General features: G+C 49.7%; 1 protein-coding gene across 1 annotated transcript; it reads left to right on the top strand.

The window, feature by feature from the left end:
- Nucleotides 1–8,917: 8,917 nt before the first annotated feature.
- Nucleotides 8,918–9,946, top strand: PFICI_00713 (uncharacterized protein; the record flags this gene model as incomplete). Its single annotated transcript, XM_007829294.1, has 1 exon — nt 8,918–9,946. The coding sequence occupies one exon, from the start codon at nt 8,918–8,920 to the stop codon at nt 9,944–9,946; it is 1,029 nt and encodes a 342-aa protein (XP_007827485.1).
- Nucleotides 9,947–10,817: the final 871 nt, after the last annotated feature.

The following is a 10,817-nucleotide window of genomic DNA, read 5'->3' as shown; positions in this document are numbered from 1 at the left end:
TAGTTGTTGGTTAGAATTAGCGGATAGAGAGAAAGAAAAAGAGAAAACAAAAAAGAAAAGGTTTACATGGCTCTAGCCTGACCCGCGAGTAACCAATTCAGTGGAATCACTCACCCCAAGGCCGAGACGTGAATAACACTTTTACTAGACAACTTTTTGTAAGAGTGATCGATGGTTATAGCTTGGGCTGATCCATCCTGGTGGGAAGCCCATACGCTATTATGGAGTGGACGCCGGTTTGGCCGGCTCCGTATGGGCGGAATCCTGCGATACTCACTATTGTACCGTACCGCTGACTTTTTTTTTTGTTCTTTGTTTTGTCCAGACCGTATTGTGTAGGATAATCTAGGTACTCTGCCATGATGAGAACAGCCGTGTCTCTTGCGGCCATTTCCGTTGCTGTGCGGCGTCCACCCACCATGTCGTGACTGAGTCAAGCACCATCACCCACTCAATGGCATGGCTGCTTCACTGGTTATCATGCTGACGGCAGCATTTGAAGCCCTACTTGGGGCTATGAGTCTACAATCAAACCCTGCCTGCGACGTCGCTCATTCGCGGCCTGTGCCAATACTTTATTACGTGTTGCCGCCAACCAGAGATAGTCGGACGATTCATCACAAGCAGTAGAGCTTTGCTCGAGTGTGGTTCGTCGGAGTATGAACCGGAAGCTAACCACCAATTCCAGGAAGCGCCGCAAGTTCTAGAGAACACTTGACTGGACCGAAAAAGCAGGTGCCTGGATTGGCTGCAAGTCAGTCTCTTTCAATGGTACTTTGGTCTTTCAAAGATGCCACGGGAGTGGTGAACTGCCTAGTCATAGATGCAGAGCAATGGAGTCCTCGTGTGAGGGGCAACTGGTAACCCCGTCCATCTTCTTGGTTGTTATAGAAAGCTTGTTTATGGCGCAGGTCTCGTGATCTCTGGCGCATGGCAGTGAGCGATGGCGGTGTGTATGAGGAGGCAAATGCTTGCAGGCGTTCCCCGCAAGGAGCCGTTTAGACAGGCTACTATTGCGATTGGCACCGAGAATGACCGTGGTAGGCGTGTGATGAAAGACGCCACGGCCGCCAGTGTGGTGAATAGTTTCTCATTGCTCTTTGAGGCGGTGATATAACATGTACAGTGAGCCACAGTGAACACGTACTCATGTCAGATGTCACATGTGAGTAAACATAATCTGCCGCCAAAACCCATCGACTCAAATCTCAGCAATGACTGCTACCTAACAGTACCTACCAAGCAACCAATTGTAAATAAGGTGAGGCAAATGGCCCTCTTTGCTCAAGCTATTCAAGGGTTTTTTTTTTTTTTTTTTTTTTTTTTTTAGAGAGAGGCCACCAAGCCGGAGTAAGAGTCATAATGCGAGAATGAATGGTACGACTCCAAGCTCTAGGCGGCATTGCTCAAGTGCAAGACAGACCGGCAAGTTACCAATTGTAGTATGTTTACCCCTCAACTGAATATGCATTTGGTCGGCTTGATTCCATGCCGCCAACGGCAGCAATGCAGGTCTTGTCTTGATCCGGTGAAACGAAGCAGAGGCATTTATTTTCCAGAACGCTTGAGTAGCATGTCAAGCGGGGCCTCGAACATTTCGCCTTCTCGGGACGTAGGAACAGTTGCACGAGGGTGACGCGGATGCGAGAGCCGATATGTGTAGGTCAATACGTACGTCGATACTGTGATATTCTATGTGCTGCAAGACCTCGTGGGGGGTTTGATGGTGCTGTCCGGAACTTGCGAGTTGGATTGGTTATTGTCGTGCGTTTTTCTTTGGGAGAATTCTTGACAATATGCATCCGGATTGCCGGTTAGATTATCCATGTCAGCTATTTTCTAGGAATGATACAGGCATCGTCAAGGAGCAACCAATGCCGCAGCCCCGACATTCGTACACAGTAAGATGCATAGCCTGCCGTGCTAAATCCATTGATATTTCGTATGTCATAAAAAAAAAAGTTGGAAGCCTCATCTACCAAGACCGACCCATCACGGGGAGTCAAAAGCTAATCTCTTCAAGTATTAGGGATAAGATCTAGGTAGGCCCGAGGATACCTATTCATAGCAACAGGCAGTGTGCCGAGTGTAGGTGGATGATTCGGCTTGTGATTGGCTCGATGATTGTGCGACAGGCCATATCAGACCGGGGGGTTTGAATTTCTCAGTCAGTTGAGTTTGCTTTACCTAACAACCCTAGATTCGCTTGAACCCTGGCAAAACATGGGGCCAGGACTGGATTGCCACTCCAGCTGTGATGAAGAATCTGATGACGCCCAGGCACAATGACGCTGCGGCAGTAGCTTCCAAGGACAGTTAATCTCCAATGTGTGGCTTTTGACTCGCAGCAGCGTCACCGCAATGTATACGCAGTACATCGGACATTGACGAGGATCGACCCCAATACGGCTTGAGAAATTTGGCATAGAAAACTCTTTACGGGCCCTACCAAGACGATTTGCGCTCGCCTATCAAAATTTTTCAAGGCCAGTGAAGCATCTTCTCGTACTATGAATTTGAGAAAACTTCAGGGTCCTCTAAAGCCAATTAGAAGGGGCCCGCAGCAGCACCGATGGCCTTGCCTTAGTAGACGCCAAGCAAGAGAAAAGCCACATGCGTAGTGGGAACCGGAGCGGTAGCAGAAAAAGCTAGTGGCAGCGTGGTAGGAATAACCCTGGGGAGAGGAAGCGTGTCTGGTGTCTGGCTGGCACTTTGGGTGATTTGGAGAGAAATTGTATCTGGTAACAGATAGACACACGTTTTCCGGAAAACCAAACTGAGATGGGCGCCGTGCTGGTAACAGCAGGCAATAGGCTTGCGAGGTTCGAAAATGCCACTCTTCCGATTGGAGCAATGGTTTTGCCATGTTTCCTGCCCCATTCGTGCCAATAAACAACGACATTGAAAATATTGGCAATTTCAAGGTTGATGCTGAATCCTGATGCCCGTTTTACGGCAGATTTGATCATTCACAGCTACCAAGAGCCACTTGCCGACGTGCAATAATCTACTACGTACTTACTGCTACAGCTTGCCTGCCTGGTAAACTGCGTACTTTTTGTGGCTGTAAGTTGATGAGGAATGTGGATTGACATTCTAGAACGCCGTTCTTATCGCTGTCTATTAACGGTCTATGAAACACCACTCCTACTAGAAACTCGAGCCGACTTCGACGTGTTGCATTTCAAGATCCGACCGATGAGTGAATGGATCACCAAAGGTCTCAAGTCTCGTGTGTTTAATGAGTCTGGTGGTGAAAGCAGCCAGCTCAACGACAATAGCTCATCTTGAGCAGACATTATGGCTCGTGACTTCGTTCCCGGCAGCTTTGTCTCACAAATTCCTGAAACACATGCTATGCTTCTGAATTCGGCTTGGTTGTCATATTTCGAGGTCGACGCGTCTTTTACCCAGGGTTGTGATATTGCTTTTGCGCTTTAATCTTAGGAATCCCATCAGGGGGCGTGAATGCTTCGGGCTTAGCCTTGACTACCTTACGGATCTGGTCTTCCGTTTCGGACGGAAAGTTCCAAACACATAACATCAGACTCCAGAGCACACACAGATCGGCAATCCACGACCAGCTTCTTACACACACACACACACACAAACACATACGCACAGTACGTGCGTCTATTGCATGTACGAGCCCATTCCGCGGGCACGGCAACCGGCGACTCGTTACCACTGGCGTCGCAAGTCGACCCCAGAAAGCCATTTTTGCGACTCTGATGGAATAGGCGATGGGATTGGGTGAGTATGGCTTGTAGGCTACGGCATCAAAGGCAAAAAGCCCAGCAGAATTAATACACCCTTTCGCGCCCGCGTTTTGGCTGCTTTGCTCAAGGTTCATGCGGCAGAGTTTGTGGTCTCGTGTCATTCACTGCTCTAGGCATCAATCTGGGTTCAGCCGGACTGTTGATAATATGCCCATACGCGTAGAAGATGTCAATTCCATGCCAGGAGAAGCATTCGCCAGCCAGCCAGGAGCATTTTCTCGTGTCAGACCGCAGCCCTGTTGATGCGGTTTTGGCTGCTCTCTCACGTGGCGGACCCTTGAAATCTTCGGCTTGAACGGACCACCTCTCATCCTGGCAAGCTCTGGCTGGTATGCCGAGGATGCCAGGACCCTTGATGAGTCTGGGATGAAGTCGCTGCCCGTATTCCGTACGGACTGAATACACTGGCAAACTGGGTCCCGTAGGAACACTGTGTCGTAGGGATCTTCGGTTTTGGAGCCTGAACCATTCATTCGGGCTCTAGCTCCGCTCCAGCCATTCAAATCCAAACAATTTGAGCGCCAGTAACATGTCACAGAACAAATGCTGAGCTCTTTCAGGATCACGCCCATTTCGCTTCTTCGACTCATGACTGGATTGTTTGGTTGCCTACTGGATAGGTGCAATGGCCACTTGTTTTTGAGATCGAGCACATGGGTATGGTCTGTTGGACGATTGCCCATGATGGACGGCCGTCTGCCCCCCCTTGCAATCAATGTGTACAATACCGGTTCATCGAGCAGCCAACATGCCAAGAGATTCCCTACCGTATTCTACATTTCTTGCTTCATTTCTGTGTAATTGCTGGTGTAGATCAAGAACACGAGACAGGACTTCTTCCTATTGCACTCGGCTTGGGACGATGTTAAGAGCTGCCCTCTCGAATGGCGTTGGCGTGGGCGTTGGCAGCATGACAGAGCAACCTTGAAAATATGTACATGACCTACCAAAACTTATCTGAAGGTTAATGAAATTCACCAGGAGGTGTGCTGTAGTACTGTGTATGTAGTGGCTGTATCCGCCCGGCGGTAACCTTCGACGCTGGAAATTTGTGCACTTTACCATGACGCATACCGTGACCTACTGTACCCTACCTGACCTCCCTACCCCGTCCTACTGCTACCCACACACACACGCACACACACACAATCAACTCCATTGCTTGCAATAAGGCGGCGCTGGCGCGCAGTGCAACAGGCCGATACCCCAAGACAGCAAGTGCCACTTGACTTCCGAGATGACACTGAGATGGGACCGCATTCCACGAATGACCAAACGGCAGACCTACATTTTCTTCATCTAGCAGGTAAGAGGCTATTTTGGTCTCACAACTGAAGCGTCAACTTCCGCGTCAGATCTACAGACGCGAGAGAGTAATAGATTGCCTTGACTCTTTCGGAGATTGGAATGGGATTGGGCGAGACCTTTGCGATATTGTTCCAACGCAACGTCTCGAAGAGGTTATGAATCAGGCAAATCAGGGCCCGGCTTTTGCCTAGGTAGGTTGTCCAACTTTCAAAGGCTTTCTCCTAGATCTTAGATCAGGAGGCGAAAACAACATCGAGCTCGGTGTGATTGAATGGGTAGTTGCCCATAAACAGACGCTTGCATAGGTAGACAGTGTGCCTGGATACCTATTGATAGTCGGGGCTGGCTGCTGGCTCCATCATAGCAGAAACAAGGCTCATCTCTGCAGGAAAACGCGGTCGAACACGAAGAATCAATACAGGTCGACCCAGCCCTAGACGGGTAAGATTTTGTTATTACTTACCTACACAGTAGGCGGCTGATGGCCAGCCAGCAAGCCAGCCAGATTTCTGCTACAGGGAAGGAATGCGCTCTAGAACGTGACCGCGTCACAGACCCAATGCGTGAGGAGACGACTGGATGCATTATTGGACGAGTGTCTCCATTCACCCGTGATGTAGCACCCTCAGTTGCCATCATTACGACAAGCCACCAATTTTTGCGCTCATCTGCTACCTCTTACCACACCATAAAGCTACACACGTACACCGCACCCCGTACGTGTACCTGCCCTACCTTGCGGCAAGTGCCTGGCAGGTCATCAAGAAATTTGTCAGAGGCGTGAGTAGATCTTGACCATTCATACCTCATGGTCTGCAATCTATACAGTCATTGTGATGAGGTCAGCCGGTAAACGAGAATGACGAGTATCTAGCAAACCATGGACCGTAGGTAGTGTGCATTATTTTAGTCCACGTCACAAAAACCTGTGTCTGGCGGTAGGATCACACTCCAAGAGCCCTCACCCAAGAAGAAGGGAGCGGAGGAAAATAAAGAGGTTGATCTCTACCTACTACGTAGGTGCGCAGCCCCGGTAGAGTGGAGAAAGGCAAGAAAAAGGGCATTCAAACTTCAAAGTGTGAGGAATCCACCGCACGCTACGTACCTGCCTTGACTACTAACAATGAACAATCCAAAAGGTGATGAATGCAGATTCGTCCACTTCGCAGGGTCAGTGCCTTGGTGTGGTGGATGATGCGTCAATTATTGCAACCTGGCAGAAGCAGAAGCAGAACGTTACGCGAGTAGTCGCTCTGCATCTGACGGAGTGGATACTCCGTTTTGTCAGCCCCCCTTGTCCACCGATTTTTTCTCCCTCTTTCTCTAAAATTCAAAACCGCCTTTGATCTCTTCTGCAGCTCTAGCGGGAAACACAAGAAGAAGACACTGAGCATGTATTGCCCACACTACTTGGGACTGCCGGTAATATCCTTAAATTCCCTGGATACATGGTATGTGTGTACATAGTTAACCATGTAACCCGCAACAACTTACAAGACAAAAGAAAAAAAGCAGATGTTACCAAAGGCGTACTTGGGACTAATTAAAAATAAAACACAAAATAAAACCATACACAGTAGATGGCCATCCAGGATTAATGATGGGAGCCAGATCCAAATAATGGTAGCTGCGGTTTTTGCTTGCCGGTCAACGTTCAATAATAACCGTGCCAACCATTGATGGACGATCTGCTAGTCCGTTTAAAATTGAATTTTTTTTTTCTTTGGGCCGACTGACTTCTTTGGTTTGGCGTGAAAGAGGTTGGCTTTTGGATAATATTTTTTATTTTGTTCTCCCCCCCTGGTCTTACTTTTGGGATCCATCCTTTGGGGCCCCGGGCTAGCCAGGCTTGAACATTAGTGGAATAGCGTTGCCCAGCTTTGCAAAAATCGACCCTCTGGACCTCTTGTCTCCAGCGGTCATTGTGGAGACACCCACTAGGCCTTGTGCCAGTCAGTGTCGTTTCGGTGCTGTGTTGCCCTGTGCCCTGGGCCCGGTACGTTTTAGTGCAGTCTCCAGTCACCCAGTGCTGTTACTATGTAGTACTCCGTACCGCTAGGTGCTGCTACCAGACCAAACACCCCATCGCTCGCTGGCCACCGCTGTACCTACCAGCATCTACTTTTGCTGGGTCCAACTGCTGGCCCCGGCCGTTCCTTGGGTACCCCCCCCCATCCGGCATCACCATCAACACAAACCTCGCTCTTTTTTCCTCTGCCCACCCCCCGTCTCTTGTCTCGCTTCCCGCCCATAATCTCTCTTTTCTATCCCCCATCTCCCCTCCCCATCTCCCATCCCTCCACCTCGACATCCGCGACTCGCCATTCAAGTTCGAAAACGACCTCTACGACGATTTGGAGACCTGCCATTTCTCACGAGGCCGTCGACGTCCAGGATTCAGGTTTCTTTTACCCTCCGAAAACACTCAGAAAAGTCCAGCAGGTAAAAAGCTGGAACAGGACAAAGTTTCGTGGCAAGGAAAACCAAAAAAAAAAGGTGCACCTGCCATATAAGCCGTGTAGTCTGTGCTGAGAAGCCCCGACCACCTTATTTGCAGACCTGACCGTCCCTGTGGTCTGCGCGCGACGACCAAGTTCCGATTCGATCTGTCTTCGGCGGCTCGACATTCTTCTCATCACGACCTTTTTCAACTGGCCGTCGACTTGCACGGCAAAAATACCCTGTTTCACTGCTGGTCCTTTTCTTTTCCTTGTCTCTTTTTCCTCACTGCTTTGTCCAGTCAATCTCGAGGTGAGTTCATTCATTGCATCGCGATCTTTCATAACCCTCTGGCAACGTCCTTGTGTGTTTTGGTCCGCAACAGCTTCAACGAGACACCTCGACGCCGCTCTCCCATCGCAACAGCGCACGACGGTGTGCGCAACGATCCATAGGCCGTTCAAGTCACTTTGGGAAGAGCACACCAACGAAGCCATCGACATGTCTCTTGACTGCGCTCATTGAGACCGACAAGTTCTCGGACTACTTGCGAACAGATGACAATCGCGACTACACTACGTGTGATTCATCTGCATCCGCGTTTGCATACTTGCAAGCAATACTCTTGCTCACCAACATTGGCTCCTATGCTTCACAAATTTTACGACTAGGTCGACCACAGAATTCTTGGTCTTTCATCAAGCACAATCTCGAAGCCTCTTGTTGCAGACCAAGACACGTACTGACTTTGTCCCATTGTCTTCTGTTTCAATGCCTGTTGGTCATTCAACAATGTGTAACTGACTCGAACACAATCAAAGCAGTGTTTCAAACGATCTCTTTTCATTATTCTCTTTTCCTGAATACCATTATTCGCCCTTACTGGTACTCGACAGCATAGGGCTCCCAGAAACACTTATATCGGAAGACTTCATTGTCACCTTCGAAAATTCATACGCAACCTATAAATTCAAGGCTTGGCTGCTCTTGAATAAAAGTTGTCCTTGAGACAGTTCACAGTTTTTTTCCCCCTCCGCCAACCTCTTGAAAGACTCAGTGCCACCGGCCCGAGTAAATCCTCGCTCCTGATCGCGCGCGAACCGCCGCGACTTGATCAATCCATCTCAGATCCCATCCACTCAAGATTCGACTTTTGGACGGATTGAGTACTCATATGGCTGGAGTCTTGAACTAAGGTTGACCAGACCTTTCTTTCCCCACCCCCCTTCACGACCGTTTCCCTCGTGTGTTTGCTTGTCAGCGCTCTGTGGTCTTAGTCCCACGATTGTCTGACAGCTCTTGCGATTCGAGGCAACACGTGTCAGCCACTCTTTGCTCCGACAAAGGTCTAACGCGGATCTTTGACGGAGTCTTCTCCCACAACCGACAAGATGCCAGGCGGTGTATGTGCGGTCCTCGACTATGAGGTCGAGATGATGGCCGAATATGTTGCTGACATGGCGATGCGAGTTGTCATGCCCAATGCTTCCGTTACCGGTGCTTTCCGCAAATTTGTGACGCAGGTTTTGACCTCGACGCGCTTGCCCAGCACCACGATTCTGCTTGGTCTCAACTACCTCGCGAAGCGCGTTAATGGCTTGAATGCCGCAGGTGGTTTCAAGACCAACGAGGGACAGGTATGGCGCATGCTCACCGTGTCCCTGTTGCTCGGAAGCAAGTTCCTCGACGACAATACTTTCCAGAATCGATCATGGTCGGAGGTCAGCGGGATTGCTGTGCAGGAACTGAACACCATGGAGAACGAGTGGCTTCGTTCCATTGACTGGTCACTCTACGTTAATCTCGACAAGAGCGGCGATTACAACGCGTGGCTGCAGAACTGGAAGGAATGGGCGGCCAGCAAGAAGCAATTCCAAAAGCAGCAAGCTGCTGCCGCTCGCGAGAGACTGGCCCCGTTGGTCACATCAATCCGAAACAACTCTCAGCACCACCCACTGTCGTATGAGGGATGGACCCCAGAGGAGATCTCGGACTACGAACGTGCGCGTCTCGCTCGTGCTTCCTCCAAGTCATTCCGCCCTCGGGAGAACTCGTGGGCAAATGCTCAATACCAAAACGCGTGGTCTAACACTCCCGTGACGCCCCCCGACTCTGGTTATGGTACACCCGAGTATCTCAATTCGGCAACATCCCTCAACAGCCGCTACAATGACTGGTTCAACTCTGCAATCCCAAACACTGGATACAGGGGGTACCAGACTGGCGCTCCGGTGCTTCACTCCAACTACGGCAGACATGGCTGTCACTACCAACACCAGCATCACTACGGCCATTATGGTCACCAGGGGATCTGGGACGCGAATGTTGCTGAATGCAACTGTTCGCAATGTATGGCGACTCTGCATAAGCCCACTCACTACTTCCAACACCACACTTATGGCCAGACGGTCATGGGTTGATGATACGGAACTGGAGGGAACTCGTTATGCATGATTGGCTATTACGTCGTTGGATGCGCGAATGTCAGTTCATGCCTCTTTCAAAAGACATGAATCCGTCTGCCATTCCTCTTTTCATTGGACTCTTCGGCATATTCATGGACATACACTTGATTTCTGATACCCCTACGTACCTGATTGGTCTTGATCAGGTCACGACAACGATATGAGTTTAATTTGTGCTGCGAAGATTCGCCTGAGCCACGCTTACGTCGAGCGACGGGCCAGCTGAAGTCCTACGAAGTGGGACGTTTCGCCTGGTCTGAACTCTTGCGATCGCCTCTTTGGGCACTCTTCTTTTGTTTATTATGATTATTTTCCCATGTCATTCATTTCAACAGGCGTTCTTTTGGCTTCATTACTTTTCGAACTGGTCACTAGGGTTTTTTGTTCCAATAGACCGTGGCTTTCGGTTCGCATTCTATATGGTTAGGCGAAAAACTGCGGATCACAAAGGCGTTCAAAAAGAGGTGGCTCATTTCTCCAAACCTCCTATTTGCAGCAGGAGATTTTTCCTGGCTTGAGCGGGTTGAATTGGCTTCCGCAAATACCTCTTCTTCATGATGCTCGCCAAGCAATAACTCAGCGAAGTACCACAAATTCAAGAGATTGTCTTGCACATGGATTATGGACTTCACAATCGGTCGGCCGGGAGATAAGTCGCTGTGCCGAAGTTGAGCAATCGATCCAACGACAACGAATCGATTCGGGCAAGGCATGGATGCGCACCGCCGCAGACTGATTCCCTCGGACGCTATACACACAAAAGGGGGGATCGTTGCAATACATTGCATTCAGCAGACATGAGGCGGATCAAAAATTTGGTTTCTTT

Source organism: Pestalotiopsis fici (genome assembly GCF_000516985.1).
Source record: "Pestalotiopsis fici W106-1 unplaced genomic scaffold PFICI_Scf_1, whole genome shotgun sequence".
NCBI classification, from domain to species: domain Eukaryota; kingdom Fungi; phylum Ascomycota; class Sordariomycetes; order Amphisphaeriales; family Sporocadaceae; genus Pestalotiopsis; species Pestalotiopsis fici.
Note: the sequence above shows the minus strand (reverse complement) of the source record. Positions and strands in the feature narration are given on the sequence as shown.